The sequence below is a fragment of the Macrotis lagotis genome, chromosome 3 (genome assembly GCF_037893015.1).
Source record: "Macrotis lagotis isolate mMagLag1 chromosome 3, bilby.v1.9.chrom.fasta, whole genome shotgun sequence".
NCBI classification, from domain to species: domain Eukaryota; kingdom Metazoa; phylum Chordata; class Mammalia; order Peramelemorphia; family Peramelidae; genus Macrotis; species Macrotis lagotis.
In genome coordinates, this window is record NC_133660.1 from 268288297 (window position 1) to 268307228 (window position 18932).

General features: G+C 40.8%; 1 protein-coding gene across 1 annotated transcript in view; it reads left to right on the top strand.

The window, feature by feature from the left end:
• The window catches only part of HSD17B12 (hydroxysteroid 17-beta dehydrogenase 12), a 157287-nt gene extending 139212 nt beyond the window's left edge, over positions 1–18075 (top strand). Inside the window, exons 10-11 of the mRNA XM_074230501.1 lie at positions 11354–11503; positions 12551–18075. Coding sequence (XP_074086602.1) covers positions 11354–11503; positions 12551–12655 — 255 coding nt within the window. The 3' untranslated portion in view covers positions 12656–18075. The remainder of the gene's footprint in view (positions 1–11353; positions 11504–12550) is intronic.
• Positions 18076–18932: the final 857 nt, after the last annotated feature.

Genomic DNA, 18932 nt, shown 5'->3' on the forward strand with positions numbered 1-18932 from the left:
GCTTCCCAAAAATTTTCCCAAAACTTTTAAGTGAGGATCCATTCTCAGAAGCCAATCCAAGGGCATCAAGGATGCAGTTTTTTTTTTAATATAAATATTTTATTTGTTTACCAATTATATACAATTGTAGTTTCTACCTATCATTTTTTTTTGTAAGGATTTTGAATTTACAATTTTTCCCCATCTTCCCTTTCCCCCCCCCCCCCCCAGAAAGCAATCTGATCATCTTTACATTGTTTCCATGCTAGATATGCATTGATCAAAATTGAAGGTGAAAAACATCCTTGAGGAAGAAATAAAATATTAGAGATAGCAAAATTATGGAGTACATAAGATAACCTTTTTGTTATAAAACTGAAGGTAATAGTCTTTGGTCTTTGTTTAAACTCCACAGTTCTTTCTCTGAATAGAGATGGTATTCTCTTTCATAGATCCCCTAAAATTGTCCCTGATCATTGCACTGATGGAGTGAGCAAGTCCATCAGGGTTGATCATCACTCCCATGTTGCTGTTAAGGTGTACAAGGTTTTTCTGGTTCTGCTCACTTCACTCAGCATCAGTTCATTCAGGTCTTTCCAGGCTTCTTTGAAATCCTGTCCCTCCTGATTTCTTATAGAATAATAGTGTTCCCATCACATACATAGACCACAGTTTGTTCAGCCATTCCCTAATTGATGGGGGATTTCCAGTTCTTTGCCACTTCAAACAGGGCTGCTATGAATATTTTTGTACAAGTGGCATTTTGACCCTTTTGCATGATCTCTGCAGGATATGGACTTAGTAGAGTATTGCTGGATCAAAGGGTATGCTCATTCTTATTGCCCTTTGGGCATAATTACAAATTTATCTCCAGGAAGGTTGGATCAGTCCATAGCTCCCCCAACTGCATTAGTGAGGGATGCAGTTTCAGCAGAACTGGTGTAGTCTCTGTTCTGTAGCAAAGCTTGTAGAGAAAGATGCAGAGTCCCAGGTTTTGAAGCTGAGTCATCTCCTCCCTGGAGAGATGCAGGAAGGAGTCCAAAAAGGGAAAGTCCCTTGCCTAAGGTCCCCAGATTGTAAGAAGAGCTTGATTCAAACCCATAACCTTGGAACCTGAGTCCAGGATTCTTTTCTCTTGCCCTGATCTGTTCTGGGAAGGCTTGTGCCTAAGGGACTTGAACCCTGACCCCTCTGATTAAAATTTTAATATATTAAATTATATATTAATATATTTTAATCTATTCACCATTACACTATCTTAAAGTTTGTATATGCCATAAGGGTTATAGGTAAACATAAAAGGAATAAGTACTCTAGAAGGAAGGAGCATTTGATTGCTTGCTGGATGCTGAGATGATAGTTGGAGTGATCTCTGATCTTATCACTCAGTAACGTCCCAGAAAACTGTGGCAGCAACAATGCTCTGACAACTGGCCATGTGATAGTGTGGGAGACCACCAACATTCTGCTGGGTGCCTTTATTGGGACCGGTCTTGGGCAGTTACTGAGTAGTAGCCAAGGGCACACGATAATAGTGGCCCATGGGATAACCATCATGCTGGACATCCACAAATAGCTTCTGGGAAGGTGCTGATGGCCAGGCCTTAATTCCTGGGGCCCTGCTAGAGCCAGCCCTGTCTCTTAGAGCTGCAGGGGAACTTGGAGATAACTGGGGAGCTCTGTTCCTGAGAAAGAGTTCCCATGGTAATGTGTGCAGCAAGTGCCTCCGCAGAAGCTGCTGTTCTGGGTTTGGATAGCTTCTCCGGAAGTTTATCCTTACATTGATGGCACAGCACCCCTGTGGCTTCCTACCCTTTGATCCTCATTCTGCCTTTTGGGAACAAACAACATGCCTTCACTTTTCTCCTCTGCACCTGCTGTTTGGCCTTGAAGATTGCTCTCGTGGTCCTTTGGTCCTTAGTTGCTCTTTGTGAAGGTCACTCCTGGGATTCAGGCCCTCCTATCAAGGCAGCTCTGGAAACCTCTCAGGTAGACCCCAGATCTAGGCAAGTGCTGCTCTAATGGAGGAGGATGAGCGGATAGTTCATCAGCCTTCTTCATAGTTCAGAGCCACCCCATGAAGTTTTCCAGTCTGTATCTCTGTCCATGGGCAGATCACTGCTGTCAAAGGAACAATGGTTCTGTCTTTCTCATAGGGGGTGGAAGTGTTTACTGTTTCATCTAATCCTGTAGTCCACTTGACCCTGACACAGACTAAAATCTCGCTTCCTGGATTGTATGGTCCAGTAGCCTTGAGGCTGAATGCACTCAGCACCAGGTCCTGTCCTCCTGAATCCAACGTCTCCCCAGGGCACCACCTGTGAATAAGTGAGCATTTCCAGATTCTAGATGTGATGGACTTTGGGGCTAAGCCCTCAAAGAGCCATGTAACTTGGAGCCTTGGTTTCCTCCTCTGTTAAGTGGGTTGGACTAGACTTTCTCCAGTGTCAGCCTTCCAATTCTGCTGTTATGGGCTTTAATTTTAGGTGGCATTACATTATTCCCTTTCTCCCTGAGGCACTGCTGCTTCTTGACTGAAATGTGATAAGAACTTAATGTTCAGGGGGGGTGGCTGGGTGGCCTAGTAGATAAAGCACCGGCCCTGGAGTCAGGAGTACCTGGGTTCAAATCAGGTCTCAGACACTTAATAATTACCTAGCTGTGTGGCCTTGGGCAAGCCACTTAACCCCATTGCCTTGAAAAATCTAAATAAACAAACAAACAAACAAAAACCCTTAATGTTCTTATTTCACCCCTCTGGTTGTCCTCTGTGTCTGTGTGCTATGGAAATGATACCTGGATCCTTAATACCAGGGATGGGTTCAGTCACACCCTATATGTACGTGGTGCCTGTCCAAGCATTTTTTGGAAAGACTCATCAGTCACTTGGCCAGAGCAATTCTCAGAAAGTAGACTGAGTCATTCCACCCTGATGGAGAGAATCCCCACACCTACAAAATCATTGATTCCTAAAGTAGCAATTAGAGGAGGCTAGTTTTGTAGAGGAAGGAGGCTCTAGATTTGTATAACCTCTACAAAAGGGGCTTTCACATCATCCATTGTCACTTCTAAAGCCTGCCCTCAAGGGGCTTATGTTCTCATGAGAGAACCTTCTAATGAAGGAAGGAGGCAGAGACAAGTTAGATAGAAAGGAAAGCTTTATAGATTTCTCTCATTGGATTTCCACCATGGCCCACAGAGGAGGTGACTTGCCCCAGGCCACACATTAAGCCCCAGGCTCTAATTAGTTCAAAAGTAAACTTTGTTTACATGAAACTGAAATCTGCCTCTGCATCATCCATCTATTGCTTCTGGCTCTCCACTGTAGAACCAAGCTAAAATCTGTCTCCTTAGACAACCCTTCTGATACTTGAAAGCTGTTATCATGTTCCCTCTCCATCTCCTTGTCTCCAGATAAAACATGCACAGTTCTTCAAGTGTTTGTTTTTTGGCATGATTATTAGTTCTCTTGCCAGGTTAGTCACTCTCTTATGGACTCTTCCCAAAATGTGGCCTCTAGACATGAACTACCATGTTCCCAATCTGAGCTGGCACATTGCAGTGGTGCAACCCCCCTGGAGAAGGGACTTGCCCCCCCCCCCCCAAAAAAAAACACATAAACTAATTAACTGCCCACATTGTGGTAGATAGGGAAATAAGCTGAAACAACATCTCTGAGGGATGGGCTGCATGGGCTGTTCAGGTCAAAGTACCATCACCATTTTGACCATTAGCTCTTCTCATACCTAGATAGAAAGAGTTCCAGCCTAAGGAGCCCAACTGCCCCTATCCCCAGTCTACCAGTCTGCATTCAGTTTGGCTTCCAGCTTAACATCAAGGAGAGCAGCCTTTGTGGGGAAGGTTTCTATCATCTGTGCCCCTCCCAGCAGCACTTACCAGCTACCTACCACCAATAGGCTTGCAAGTCCTAGAGCCTTAATGATGACAGTTCTCTCCTAGACAACAGACCCTACTTCTTGTCCAGCCCTAAAAGCCTTCATCCAGGGAAACGACTCTGGGGAGGTGTAACCTAGCAACTGCCTCTGCAGGTGCTGCAGCTGTGGAAGATGGGGAAAGGGACAGTCTCAGCACCAGTGCCCTCAGCACCATCAGATGGTGATTTTATCGATGGAAATGACACTAAAAAAGGATTCTTCAGCATCTATCTTGCCCCTTCACTCTCAGGACCCATTGATTCTTTCCATCTGACTTAGTGCTGAAATTTCCTCCCTTTAGACTATGATCTCCTTGAGAGCAAGGATTCCTCTCCCCAGGGCTTAATACAGTCATTCATTTGTTGAGGCAGCCCAAGGTGGCCTAAGCTTTAGGGGCTAGCTCATTGCATGCATTATTACTTCAGGGAACATTCTTGCCTTCCTGAGCTGGCTCTGGGATATAGCTTCTAAAGAGACAGACTGACCATCTATTCAGTTCAGCTCTTATTCATATCTTTCCCTGTACTAGAATGTCATGTGTTTACATTGGAGAGGACTCATAATCAATATATTTGTGTCTAAGTTTTCTCAGGTCAAAGACTTTTATTGTCAAATCTTGTGATTGAAGGTTAAAAAAATAATATCAAAATGAAACTCAGAAGGGAAAAAATGGTATTTCTTTAGGGTTATTTTGTTTCTTCTGAAGGTAATAATTTTGTACCAAGAGCATAATTTCCTCACTCTATAACAGATTTTGACTCCATATGAAGAACTTCCTGCCAAAACTGGAATAAACCACCTGGGGAGGTGGTGAATTCCCATCACTAAAGATGGCTGATCAGAGACTAGCGAATCACGTGTCAGGACTGTGTCAGGTTGGGGGCTGGCTTCAAAAACCTCTGGGAATCCCTTTCAGCTATGGAATTCTTGTTTCTTTGAGCATGGTCGTTTCCCTGGCTGTTGTCCTTGCTCAGACATCACCTTTGAGTGTCTGCAGTCACTCCTAGAAGTCCTGTTGCAGTATATCTCAGGGATAATCAAGCTTTGACTTTCCAAGTCTGTAGAGTTAAATATAATAATAGTAATAATAATAAGAAGAAGAAGAATAGCTAGCATTTATGTAGGCTTCACAGTTTACAAAGTGCTTTACAGATATCTCATTTTATCTTGACAACCACTCTGAGACATAGATACTATTATCCTTATTTTACTGATGAAGAAACTGAGGTAGTCAGCAGTCAGGTGATTTGCCTAGAGTCTCAGAGCTAGTAAATGACTGAGGCTAAATCTGAACTCAGCCTTTCTTGAGTCCAAGTTCAGCACACTCTGTCTGTTGTACCACCTATATATGAATAAAGATGACTTTTCCTTCCTTTGCTACTATTCTTTCCCATCCTTTCCCCTCTCCTCCCATTAGGAAAACAGTTTTCATATTTGTCTCATTTCTTGGGGGTTGAAGATATGTCTCGTTCTCTTTTCATAGAACCAGAGTTACATTTTTCTCTGACAGGCCTTTTCCTCTTTCTTTATATTCTTATCTCTTTTTCCTTTAAGTACTTGTTTTCATGATGAGGAGACTCAAACTCCCTTCCCTCTTAAGAATTCCTCTTTGCTAGTGTTTAATGCTTTAATCCAAATCCTGATGAACAGCTTAGATTATTGATAGAACTAGCAATAAGAAATATTCCGTGCCTCCAAATAGTTGGCTTTCAAAATAATTCGAGATTGAATGGCCCAGACTTGTGATTTCATAAGTGTAGGGGAGCTCCCAAGGTATGAAGAAACTGCCTCCAACTATGTGAAGTGACACCTGCCTAGGCAGGTGACCTTCTTCCATTGAGAGGCAGAACTGGAAATCTTACCTTCCTGACTCTTAAAGTTGACTCTCTCCTCACTGCTTTCCATTTCTTTATTGTGTAGGCATTGAATACTTCCCTAAATTAAAGTGGCCCAATCTGTCTAGGTGAGGACAACATGTGCTCAAAGCACATCCCCAAGCCCAGCCAAATGCAATATTTAAACCTCTTCTCCTACTCTGCCATTAAGGACAATGTTGTAAGCCTCTTACCTGCTAAGGAGTGACTCCATAGACCTCAAAGATAGATATTCCTTTAGGATTGAGCAGGGAGAGGAAAGCACCTTCTCCATGGCCATCACCATTCTTCCAATCTTTCTCTTGCCTCCCTAGGGAGGCTGCTTGTGGACCAGCACATTTGCAGCTCTTAGGTAGCTCTTTGAAGCAACTGAAAGAGCCTGGATATTAGGACTGGTTTCTGATTGCATTCTCATTTGGGCCAGAGGCCCTGTCCTATTTGAAAAGACACTGTGACCCACTTTTGTTTTTGAAATTGTAGAGTTTAGAATCTACAGGACATTTGGCCATGGTAGCTGCTTCAGAGGCCAGATCATTCCCTGGATGAGAAACCAAATCCTTGGTGTTATTCCAAAGCAAGGAACATTTTGCCAACTGATACTCTTCTTTCATCATTGTCTTCCATTATGAGTGGGAATTCAATTGACTTTCTTCTTCTTCTTAGCAAGTCAGACTCATTTGAGTAGGCCTTTCTTGGGCTTACTCCAAATTTGGCATCTTTCTGTCATATGATCCTTATCTTTACTTCTTTGACTAATCAAGAGCTTGGTATATTGCTGATCACAATCAGCCTCACTTCCTTGACCTGGCAAGTTTCTTTCTGTTTCTGCTCTAGAGGAAAAAACTATGCTTAGTTTTCTGATTGATCAGTCAGTGGACAAAGTGAAGAATTCAAAGGGAGAGAATAACTCAAAATTCACTCAAATGATACTGAGTTTGATTGTTTTGATTTAAGATGGTTTTTACTCCTTTTTACTTTTTTTGATGGAGTATTTTCATTGCTTTAAACAATGAATAAAGTATAATATAGTGAGGTGAATATTTTCCCTTCCCTCCAGGAGGTTATTGTCTAACAGAAGTAAGATATAATAATAATAATAATAATAATAATAATAATAATAATGTAAGGTAGAATGTGTTTTGAGAAAGATATACAGTGTTAGTTAGGGTTGCTAAGAGGTAGGAGATAGCCCTTCCAGTTTGGGAAAATGAGGAAAAGTGAAATATGATCTCAAGCTTGAAGAATGGATGGGAAGTTAAATAGAACTGAAGATATTGGAGGTGGCAGGACCAGAATGATTAAAGTTGTCATCAGGTGGGAAAGAGCAAATCCTGTATGTAGATGACCAGGAGGCTCTTTGGGCTATAGGAATCCGGGGCGGGGTCTGTACCTTGAATGCTGCCAGGGATGGTGTGGATGACTTCATGGAGCATAGTATGCCAGATGTGGAGTCAAGGGGAGAGCTTCTCCAATCAGCTCAGGGAGACACAGGCTACTTGTCCATGCCAGTCGGGTATCCAGTGGCAGAGCCAGGATTTAGACCAAGTCACCTGTCTCCAATTCTAGTAATGACAGACCCTGATACCTCTTAAGCAGGGTTGCTTCCTGGGGCAGGGGAAGACAATGGTACTTAAAATAATATTATTTGGGGGCAGCTAGGTGGTATAGTGGATAGAGCACTGGCCCTGAAGTCAGGGAGTACCTGCACATTTGGCTTCAGACAGACACTTAATAATTACCTAGCTGTCTGACCTTGGGCAAGTTACTTAACCCTGTTGCCTTGCAAAAACCAAATAAATGAACAAGAAATCATTTTCTTTGGTCTTTGAAAACAGAAATATTCTTCTGTTAACATTTTATTTGTTTTCCAATTATATACAATAGCAATATGTACCTATCATTTTTTGTAAGGTTTTTGAATTTTACAGTCCCCCTCCCCCTGAAGGCTGTCTGATAGTCTGTCTATACATGGATGTAAATTGAATATAAGAGTAAACATAACCCCCCCCCCCCCCCCGAAGATGAGAAACCTCAAGAATAGTGAGATAGAAGAAAAAAAATTGTACTTCAGTCTGTGTTGAGATGCCAGTGGCTCTCTGGGTGAGTTGCTTTCTTTATCATAAGTCCACCAGAGAAGTTGCTTCAATATTTTCCCCACAGTTGCTATTACTAGCTCTATTTCCCTCCACTCTGTTCTTCCCCACTCTCATTTATTCTGTTCTCTCTCTCTCGATTCATCCTGGCCCTGTCCAAAAGTGTGTTGAATCTGAGTAGCCTCTCCCTCGATCTTCCTCTCTTCTATCACCTATTCCCCCCTTCCCTCCCCCTATCCCCCCCTTATCGCATCCCTTTCTTCTCATTTTTCTCTAGGGTAAGATAGATTTCTATACCCTATTAAGTGTGTATATTATTTCCTCTCTGAGCCATTTCTGATGAGAATGAAGGCTCACTCATTCCCCCTCACCTTCCTCCTTTCCACTCCATTGAAAATGCTTTTTCTTGACTCTTAAGTGAAAAGAAATATTCTTTTAAATCCCAGTTTAGTACCTTTTAGTAAGACCTGCCTATAGTCTTACATACCCTGGTCTTGTCAAAATATCACCTTTATCAATATCAGTAACCACTTCCTTTTTTAAAATTTTTGTTTAAGGCCAATGGGGTTAAGTGACTTGTCCAAGATCACACAGCTAAGCAATTATTAAGGTCTGTGGCCAAATTTGAATACAGATCCTCCTGACTCCAGAGGCCATGCTCTATCCACTGCACTACCTAGCTGCCCCTTAATAACCACTTCTAAGTATAATTTATTCAGAGGCTTAGATCCTTTGAATTCACAACAGATTGAATTAATTGAATTTTAAGTGATAAAACCTTGAAAATATAAATATTTAGAATTTTAACTGAATATTCTGCCTCTGAGTCTCATTTGGAGAAAATGCATTTTAGTAATAATTTAATACAAAATAAGTTTGTTTCTCAATTTTTTTTTAAAAAAGAGAAAGACTTCGCTGCTAGTTTCTCATTCCTCAGAGTTTGGATGCTTACCCGAAATTTTCAAATTGCACCTGGGGCATTTTGGACTTTGCAGTAATAGAGCCCTTGTGGACTGGGTTTGTTGGGTTTTTATCTGTATCTGAAGACTTTAATGCTTTAAAGTGAATGACCAAATGCAAATTTTTAGAGTTCATCCTTTAGAACCAACCTTTTCTTATAAGGCAGTGGAGAGGTGGATTTGAGAGGTTTCAGCATATAGCAATAGAATCTGAATCTGATTAAACTTTTCTTTTTGAAGAATTTTTTGGTGTAATGGTATTTGCATTAATCAAATTTACCTTGACCTTTTATTTATTTATAATTTTGTAAGAACTAGTCCTTTCATCCCAATTGGTGCCTCTTGCTTGAATCTGAGGTGAGGAATGAATAAGAATTTTGCAGTACTTTTAACAAAACATAGAGGGAGCATTAGAATCCTTTTTGCCTGAATGCCCTCCCGAGTGATAGAGCCTGGATTGGATGTTTCTTTAGGAGCTCTGATGGCAAAAAACAACAACAACAAAACTGACTTTGTGAAAATCCCTGGCCCTTTCTTTCCCTTGAGTTTGGAAATCTAGCCAGGAACCTAGGTTCTTCTCCTGATGCTCTTTTACTTAGCACTTTCTGCAAGGTGGAAGAGCTGTTGGACTTCGGAGACCTTTTTCCATGTTCAGTCATCAAGGGTTTTGGACATGGATGGTCTCTAGGATTCCTTCCAGCTCTTACATTCTGTGATTTCCCTTTCAAGTCAAATGAACAACCCTTCCCCAAATGCTTCCTTCTAGCTACAAGACCCCAAAGTTGGTGCTGGGGATGCAGAAATGGAAATCGGCATCCCATTGGTGGAAGTAGAGCAGGCACAAATGTGTCTATGACTCAAGGACTAGGAGAGATTCAGATAAAAGCCTCAGGCAATTTGGAGGGGTGTGAGATGCGAATGAAGAAGAGCCTTCACCAGAATAGACCAGGGCATCCCAGAGCTGAACAGGAAGAAAGACAGTGCAGGAGGTCTTTGTAGTTGAAGGACCTGGCTTCATATTCCAATTTCTACCTTTCTGTGTGACCCTAAAAGGTCAAATGTTTATGATATCCTCTCTGGATAAACCTCGTTTCCCCATCTATAAAATGAGGGCTTGGTATCAGCGATGTCTGGGATCTCTTCTAGCTCTCAGCCCTTGACAGTTGCCACCCTGGCCTTCTAGGAGAAGAGGGCTTTGTTTTGCAAGACCAGCACGTTTTCATTTGTCTTTCCACTCACCTGGGCTGCCTGCTGGCTTAGTCCCAACCTGAGTGATGAATTGTCTTTTGGCACCACCAAGTGGCTCACCTGGACAATGCAGCCTCTTGCTGTTATGTTGTGTGTGTTCCTAATCCACTTTACAGAAGGACCATTATACTCACAGATTTCTTTGAATTTCATAGGTTTGGTTTGGTTTTGCTTTGCTTTTAAGTGGAATGGTTTGGGTTGGGGTGGAAGGACTGGCAACACTTACTCTCCTATTTACCTGAGCTATTTGTGTCTTAATGTGGTCAATGAGACCATGAGAGAAAAGATTTCAAAAGGGAGGTAGAGATCATTTTTCCTAAATATCCAATGTTTGTAACACTCATAAGAAGTAATTATCTATATATCTCAAAACTCAAACCATCCAGCTGCTTTGATGCCCTTTTTTTGGGTGGATGCCCTTTCTGGGAATCCTAGCCCCATACTACCTATGTAGCTTTTGTCCATAAGAACTGAGATTCGGATGAGTCTAGTGGTCTTCCTTGTTCTTCTGTCAGGGTTCTAGGGGTCTTCTTGTGACTTGACATTGGTTCAAGAGATTGGAGTCAATGGGTTGTCTCTATGACCAACCACTGTAGCATCCCTTGGTCTGCCTTTGTTGGTGTAGCCTCTCATCAGAGAGGAGTTGGGGGAAATGAGCAATGTCACTGGAAAATATCTCTAATGGGGATAAGGTTTATGAACAAAAGCAAGAGGCCTTGAATTCCCTGTACAGGAGTTTGAAATCTTTGACTTATTTTGCTTAATAATTCTGTTCAGCCTAATAGTTGGGTAAGAATACCCTAGCCTGGACCATTCTGTTCTCCCAAGTGAAGCCTTAATTTAACTTATTCTGACTATTTTCTCTCTTCTTTTTCCCTATCAGTTGATGTGAGTGATTATGTCTTAGGTTGTTTTTTTGTGTCCCAGTCTGGTGCTTTCTGTTGAGGCTGGAGAAAAGATTTCTTTTTGAAATAAGAACTTGAGATACATCTTTTTTTTTTTAGGTTTTTTTAGGTTTTTGCGAGGCAAATGGGGTTAAGTGACTTGCCCAAGGCCACACAGCTAGGTGATTATTAAGTGTCTGAGACCGGATTTGAACCCAGGTACTCCTGACTCCAGGGCCGGTGCTTTATCCACTACGCCACCTAGCTGCCCTGATACATCATTTTTTTTGCCACAAACTTGGTTCTGAATTCTGTTGGGTGAAAATATTAATTAGTAACATAATGTTTTCTCACTTTAGCCCAATATGCTTTGTTTTCCAGAGTGTCCTCCCCTTCTATGTGGCCACAAAACTGTCAAAAATCCGAAAGCCAACCTTTGATAAGCCATCATCCAAGACATTTGTGAAGGCTGCAATTAAGACAGTTGGTCTGCAGTCCCGCACCACTGGCTATCCAGTCCATGGTCTTATGGTAAGTTGTTCTTTGCATGAATTGAGGATTTCATATTGCAATTTCTTATTTTTATAATAATTTATAATAATTTTATAATAATTTATAATAATATATATATAATTTATAATAATTTTGAAAAATGTTTTTTATAGTCAGAATTACTGAAGAAGTGGATACAGTAAGTAGTAAAACTTTTCAGACACAGCAAGAAATTATTTCTTGCTTGCACTAGCTTTCCTCTTTGTAAAAAAGCCTTACTATCAGATAACTTTAAAAATTGCATTAAAAATACATACATATATATGTGCATACACACATTGGCTTAGTGGCTAGAGATTTGGCTTTATAGTCAAGAAACCCTGGGCTCCTGACTCTGATCGAGGTTCTATGATCCTGGTTCATATGTAGTAGTTTCTCAGAGACCCTGATAATTCGAAGGCATACAAGGTGATGACCTACTTTGGTAAAGGGAGTTCCCTCACCCTTAGGACTTCTAATAAACCTGCTTTAATGTAGCCCCAGTTGAACTTTTTTTTTTTTTTTTTTAGATTTTTTTTCAAGGCAATCGGGTTAAGTGGCTTGTCCAAGGCCACAGGGCTAGGTAATTATTAAGTGTCTGAAGGCCGGAATTGAACCCAGGTACTCCTGACTCCAAGGCTGGTGCTTTATCCACTGTGCCACCTAGCCACCCCCTATCAGTTGAACTTTTGCTAAAATTCAGTGCCTCCTGCATGTAGATGACCATCTGTTCTCAGGCTATGCCAGGTGGCAAAGGTTCTGGCAGGTTCTACTGGGCTAGAATCACTTTCTGTGGAGGCCCAGGGTTAGACTCTATGGATCAATGGTCAGAACAGAAGCCTTGGTTCATTAGGAGGAGCTTATGGCCAGAAAGGCTGAAGGATAATGACTGCCAAAGCCCATACAAGTCAGGAAGATCCTCTCAAAGGTCAGAGAGAGAGGGAGATGGCAATCTACTACTGGGAAGGGAATGGATAGCCACACCCAGAAAACCCTCAATTGGTGGAGAATGACCTTAGAATCTTCTTTTATTTCTTTTCTCCCTAGGCCTGGTTATTCTCACTGATGCCTTCATGGCTTTACCTAAAAATGGTAATGTCTGTAAACAAGGGAATTCGAGCTCACAGCCTGAAGAAGAACAAGAAAACTTAAGTTGGGTTGAGCCCATCAAGGATTTCCAGCAGATGGTCCGATGTATTCATATGCTCTGAGAAACAGCAACCTTTTAAATCTCTAGTTGTCACTTTTTAATTTAGTAATCAGACTAAATGCTTTTGGAGTTGAAGAGAAAGCAAAAATTATTTCCAGGGACTTCTGCCTTAGATGCTTATTCAACACCAATTGGACTAATTTAGACACTGCAATTAAGAACTTATGTCAATTAGTAGGGAATCCTTACTTAGAAAACAAAATGGAATGAGGTTAATGGGGGGGAGGGTGGGAAGGTGAAGGGCAGATTGTGAGAGAGCTTCTTACTAACTCACAGAAGCAGACAGCTGGCAAGGGACCTCAACAACTTGTTCAGGACCAAAAAGCCCAATTGTCACCTGGTTTTGTAATCCTCAGAGTGACTAGGCATTATTTGTAGTATCAAAGTTATATTTGCTAAGAAAGAGCTTGACTCCTATTTCAGCCTTAACTGCTCAAAGGGAGGGGAGGAGGTTGAAAGAGTACAGTGGTACCGGGTGATTTGGGGGTTGGGGGAAGGCTTCCAATAACTTGTGGAGGACTGGCCAAGGGGTTTGTACAAAAGATTGTGCGCACAAACACACACACACACACCTCAAAGGCAGGGACTTTTTTTTTTTTTGTCTTTGTATCCTGAGCACCCAGTGTTGGGCCTGCTTGGTCCACAGCATATGCTTTGAATAAAATGCTGCTTCTGGCAATGCCTGTAGTCTTGTTTCATAAACACAGTACTCACCAAAACAAGATTGCCCCTCACCAATGCTTACTCCTTTTTACTACACAACTTAAGATGAACAGCAACCCAAAGAACTCTGAAAGGGCTCTTGCTTCACGAGACTGTGGGCATCCTTTGGTTTCATGTGGTACGGAGCCTGACCTCCCTGGAGATGGAGCCAGTCTGGCCCCACCTGCCTTCCTTGTTCACTCTCTGTGTACACCACTGATTAACACTGCTCCCAAAATACCAATGTAATGTAAACCTTCTTTGAAGAAAAAGACAATTTGTTACTGATGGGGTAAAGGTTATATTCTCTTGATGCTTAAAAGTGTGGTCACACATATTGTGATCTATGGGAAAAGCAGCTTTGGGAGAATGGAGAGAACACTGATTTCGAAATCCAAAGTGGGGGTGGGTTGTGTTCAAGCTTTCCCATTTAATCACTATGTGTCCTCAGACAAGACACTAAGTTCTCCTTGGACCTCGGTTTACTCCTTCTGTAAAATGAAAAGGATGGACTAGATGAAAGCCCCTTCCAGCTCCAGCACTCTGTCCTTCTGGGGACAAGACTTTCCTTCATCCTATTGCTTTTTTCATCACAACCATACCTAAAACGGACTAGAGGATGTGAAAATTACATCTGTAATGTCCTCTGGGACATCATGCAGATAATAGTGGTTCTCTTTGATGGGTTGTCGCTTTGCTCAGGTGGAGGCAAGGATACATAGTACATTGCTTCCTTTAATTGCATTTAGGAGACAGCTGTATTCTATCTGTGAAGTCCCCCAAATCTCCATCACTGCTCTTACCCAACCAACCACCACTTTGACACTCAAGGTGGACATGGGTGAAACATGAGTCTCCTGTCATTATATAGAGAGGCTTCCACAGGGCCTGTCTTTTGCCTCTTTTTGTATCCCTTGGCACTGTACCTGGCACATCTGTAAGCATTCATTGGTTGTACATCCTAATTGTCTGCAACTCCTTATTCCACTGGATTGGCTTACCAGCTGATAAATCAAAATGGAGAAAAAGTGGAAATCACAATGCAGCAATGATGGTCTTCACAATCTAGTGCCAGCCTCCTTTTCCAGATGTGATTCACTTCACTGCCTTTCCACCCTACCTTTGTTCTCTGAAGCAAGCAACCCATCAGTCCCCATGCTTTTGTCCAAAGTGGGCCTTCTGCCTGGGATGCACTCCCTCCAGACCTCTGCCTTAGATTTCCTAGCTTCTTTCAAGACTTTTAATGTGCCCTTTCCTCCTTTGGGAAGTTGTTTCTAATTTGGGAAGGTCTACTAATTGATTTTCCCCACTCCTCTCAAATTGTTATGTATATGCTTGTTGAATACTGTACTTTTATTTCATTTTCCAATTACATGTAAAGACAGTGTTCAACATTCATTTTTTGTAAGATATTCTGAGTTCTACATTTTTCTCCCTCCTTCCCCTGCATCCTCCCTTTCTGTGACAGTAATCTGATAAAGGGTTATACAGGTACTGTCTTGTTAAATGTATTTCCAAGAAGGAAAAAAAGAAAGAAAAAACACAAAGTGAAAAGAGGCAGCTTTGGTCTGCATTCAGGCTCCATAGTTTTCTCAGGATGAGGATGGCATTTTCCATCACAAGCCTTTTAGAACTGTTTTTGATCACTGTATTGCTGAAAAAAACTAAGTCTATCAAACTTAGATGATAGTTGATCATCATATAATGTTATTAAAGTGTGCAATGATCTCCAGGTTCAGCTCACTTCACTCAGCATCTGTTCATGTGAGTTTTTCTTAAATCTGCCTGGTTGCCTGTTCATTTCTTTTTTTTTTTAAGGCTTTTGCAAGGCAAATGGGGTTAAGTGGCTTACCCAAGGCCACACAGCTAGGTAATTATTAAATGTGTGAGTCCGGATTTGAACCCAGGTACTCCTGACTCCAGGGCCGGTGCTTTTATCCACTGTGCCACCTAGCCCCCCCTGTTCATCATTTCTTATAGAAGAATGATATTCCATCACATTCAAAAAACACAAGTAGATGAGCCATTCCCCTCAATTTCCAGTTCTTTATCATTACAAAAAGAGCTGCTATAAATATTTTTGCAAGGGGTGGCTAGTTGGCGCAGTGGATAGAACATCAGTCCTGGAATCGGGGACCTGAGTTCAAATCCCTCCTCAGACACTTAATAATTACCTAGCTGTGTGACCTTGGACAAGTCACTTTAACCCCATTTGCCTTGCCAAAAAAAAAATCTATAAAATATCCAAAATAAATATTTTTGCACATGTGGGTCCTGTTCCCTTTTTTTATGATCTCTTTGGGGTATAGGCCTGGAGGAATTCCTAGATCAAAGAGTATGCTCTATTTTATTGTGCTTTGGGTATAATTCCAAATTGCTTTCCAGAATGATTGAATCAATTCACAGTTCCACCAACAGTGCATCAATCTCAGTTTTCCCACAGCCCCTCCAACAATGATCATTTTCCTTTTCTGTCATGCTAGCCAATCTGAGAGGTATGAGGTGGTACTTCAAAGTGGTTTTAATTTGTTCTAATACTTTATTAACAAAAACAGTAGCTAGCATTTATATGGCACTTTACAATTTGCTGAATCCTTCATATATTTTATCTCATTTGATCCTCACAGCAGCCATGGGAGGTAGGGGCTATTATAACTCCCATTTTACCAATGAGGAGACTGAGGCAGGTTATGTAATAACTTGCCCAGGGTTCCATAGCCAATAAGCATCTAAAGCAGTATTTGAACTCATGTCTTCCTGACTGTAAATCTAACACTATCCACTGTGCCAAATAGCTGGCTAATTTATTTACTTGTTGTATCCCCCTTCAGTAAAATATAAGCTACTTGAGAGAAGGGACTTTTTGGTTGTTGCTTTGATATACCAGCTATGGGCACTAGTATAATGGTACCAGATCTGGAGTTTGCAAGACTCATCTTCCTGAATTCAAAATCCAATCTTAGACCCTGTGTGATCCTGGGCAAGTCTCTTCATCCTGTTTGCCTCAGTTTCCTCATTTGTAAAATGAACTGGAAAAGGAAATGGCAAACCACTCCAATATCTTTGCCATGAAAACCCTAAATGGGTTCACACAGAGTCGGGCATGACTGAAGAGCAAAATCCTCAGGTATTAAGCTATCAAGAGTCAATATAATATAATGGAGAGATCTTGAAGCCAAATCCTACCTCTGACACTTCATCATAGGCAAACCTCTTAGCCTCAGTTTCCTCATTTGTAGAAGGAGCTCTGCTACAAATATTTTTGTATATGTGGATCTTTTCCCCTTCTTTTGTGATCCGTTTGGGATATGCACATAGTAGTGGTATTGCTGGATCAAGGGGTTTGCACAGTTTTATTGTCTTTTGGCCATAATTCCAAATTGCTCTCCAGAATGGTAACTTTGCAATTACTCATCTGTGTACATTTATTCATTAGTTGGATCCATTTATAGAATGCTCTTTTAGAGGGAAGGATTTGTTTCATTTTGTCTTTTTATCCCAAAACCTAACAGGCTTTATGTGCCTAACCCATGGATACTTTTTAAAAAAATAGTATTTTATTTTTTCCAATTACATGTAAAGATAAATTTTTACATTCATTTAATTTTTTCTTGAATTCTGAATTTTCTTCCTCTTCCCTAAACTTCCTCCCCCCCCCAAGATGATAAGCAATTTGATATTTAGGTTATATATAATGTGTGTGTGTGTGTGTGTGTGTGTGTGTGTGTGTGTGTGTGTTTGCGTGCGCAATGAAATAAAACATTTACATTTTTATTTTAAATTTTTAAAATAACAAAATAAATGAAGATAGGTTTCAACCTGTATTCAGAAATAAGATTTTTCATTAAGAGTTTTTTGAAATTGTCTTGGATCGTTGTATTACTGAGAAAATCTAGGTCATTCACAGTTGATCACTGTACAATGTTATTATGTTCAATGTTCAACTGGTTCTGCTCACTTTGCTTTGTATCAGTTCATGTAAATATAGGTTATTCTGAAATCCACTCGCTTGTCATTTCTTTATAGTATAGTAGTAGTTTTCCATCGCATTCTTATATTTCAACTTGTTCAAGTCATCCCCCAATTGATAGAGCTTGTAGGTGTTAATGTGTTCACTGAGTTGAATTTTTGGATTGAATCGAATCGAATTTTCCATCTCTCCATGCTAAACATTTGTTGGGAAACAATGACCTAGAAAGGGTAATGAGACTTCTCTATTTCTAATCAAAAATGTTTCATCTGACTAGATATTGTTTGCCCTTCTTCTAAAACCATAGTCTTGTAGCTGATAGAAACAAAACAGCCTGCTAGAAGATAACACCAGGGGGCATCCCTCTAAGCAAATACTCTGAGGCTAAGAAACTTGAGAATTTTGGTCTGCTTTTATCATTCCCTTGGTTAAGTCACTCAAATCAAATCAATTTCTTTAAGTATAATTATAATAATATTTCTTTTCAGTGTAAGTATAAACATGTTATATCATGCAGAACATTCCACATTAGCCATGTTGCAAAAGAAAACTCATCCAGTTACACGTGCAAACCAAGCAAACTATAGAAAGTGAAAAATGAATAGTATTTTTCATCACGAGTCCTTTGGAATTATTTTTTTAGGGTTTTGTTTTTTTTTTAGCAAGGCAAATGGGGTTAGTGGCTTGTCCAAGGCCACACAACTAGGTAATTATTAAGTGTCTGAGACTGGATTTGAACCCAGGTACTCCTGACTCCAAGGCCGGTGCTTTATCCACTGCGCCACCTAGCCGCCCCTATCCTTTGGAATTAAGAAAATTTTTTAGACCAGATACTTCTAAGTTTTTAAGATAAAAATAAAGACACAGACAGTCGCTGCCCTCAGGTTGTTCATAGTTTTGTGGAGGAGGCAACATGTACACTAATGTACAAATGAAATAAACTAGATGTAACCCACAGAGGAAGGCATTGCTATTAAGTGAGATCAAGAGTTTTCTTTGAGGGTTTTAGCTGGGACTTGAAGGAAGCCAGGAGGTGGCAAATAAAAGAAAGTTGCAGGTTTGTGGACAATGGGTGAAAATGCCCAGAATCAGGATGGATTGTTCTGTTCCAGAAGGCTGGTCTCAGTGCCCGCTTGTGGATGTCACCCTTTTCAAAAGGTGTAATGCAGGAGACTGTATGGTGGGTTGGATTATTACAAGTGCCCACATCAATAAATCTCTAAAACCCTTTGTGTTCCCTGGAGCTGGGTTTAGAGTACATAAACATAGTGGTCTTTTCATAAATTCTATAGTTGATTGTGCTGTGGCAGGGTCCAAAAGACTGACTGGTTTAAAATATTGAATTATTTTCATGTTGCTCTTACTATATAATTTCCTACCCCCAAACTCTGATAAATAGTGTTATCCCCACTTTATAAATAAAATTCATAATAATCCCAGGTCTATACAGAGCAATTACTGTGATCCAGAGAATTCACCTTTATTTCAGTTTACCTGCTGAGAATAGTGAATGAGACCCTGTGGACTGGAAGAATTGGCAATTTTGT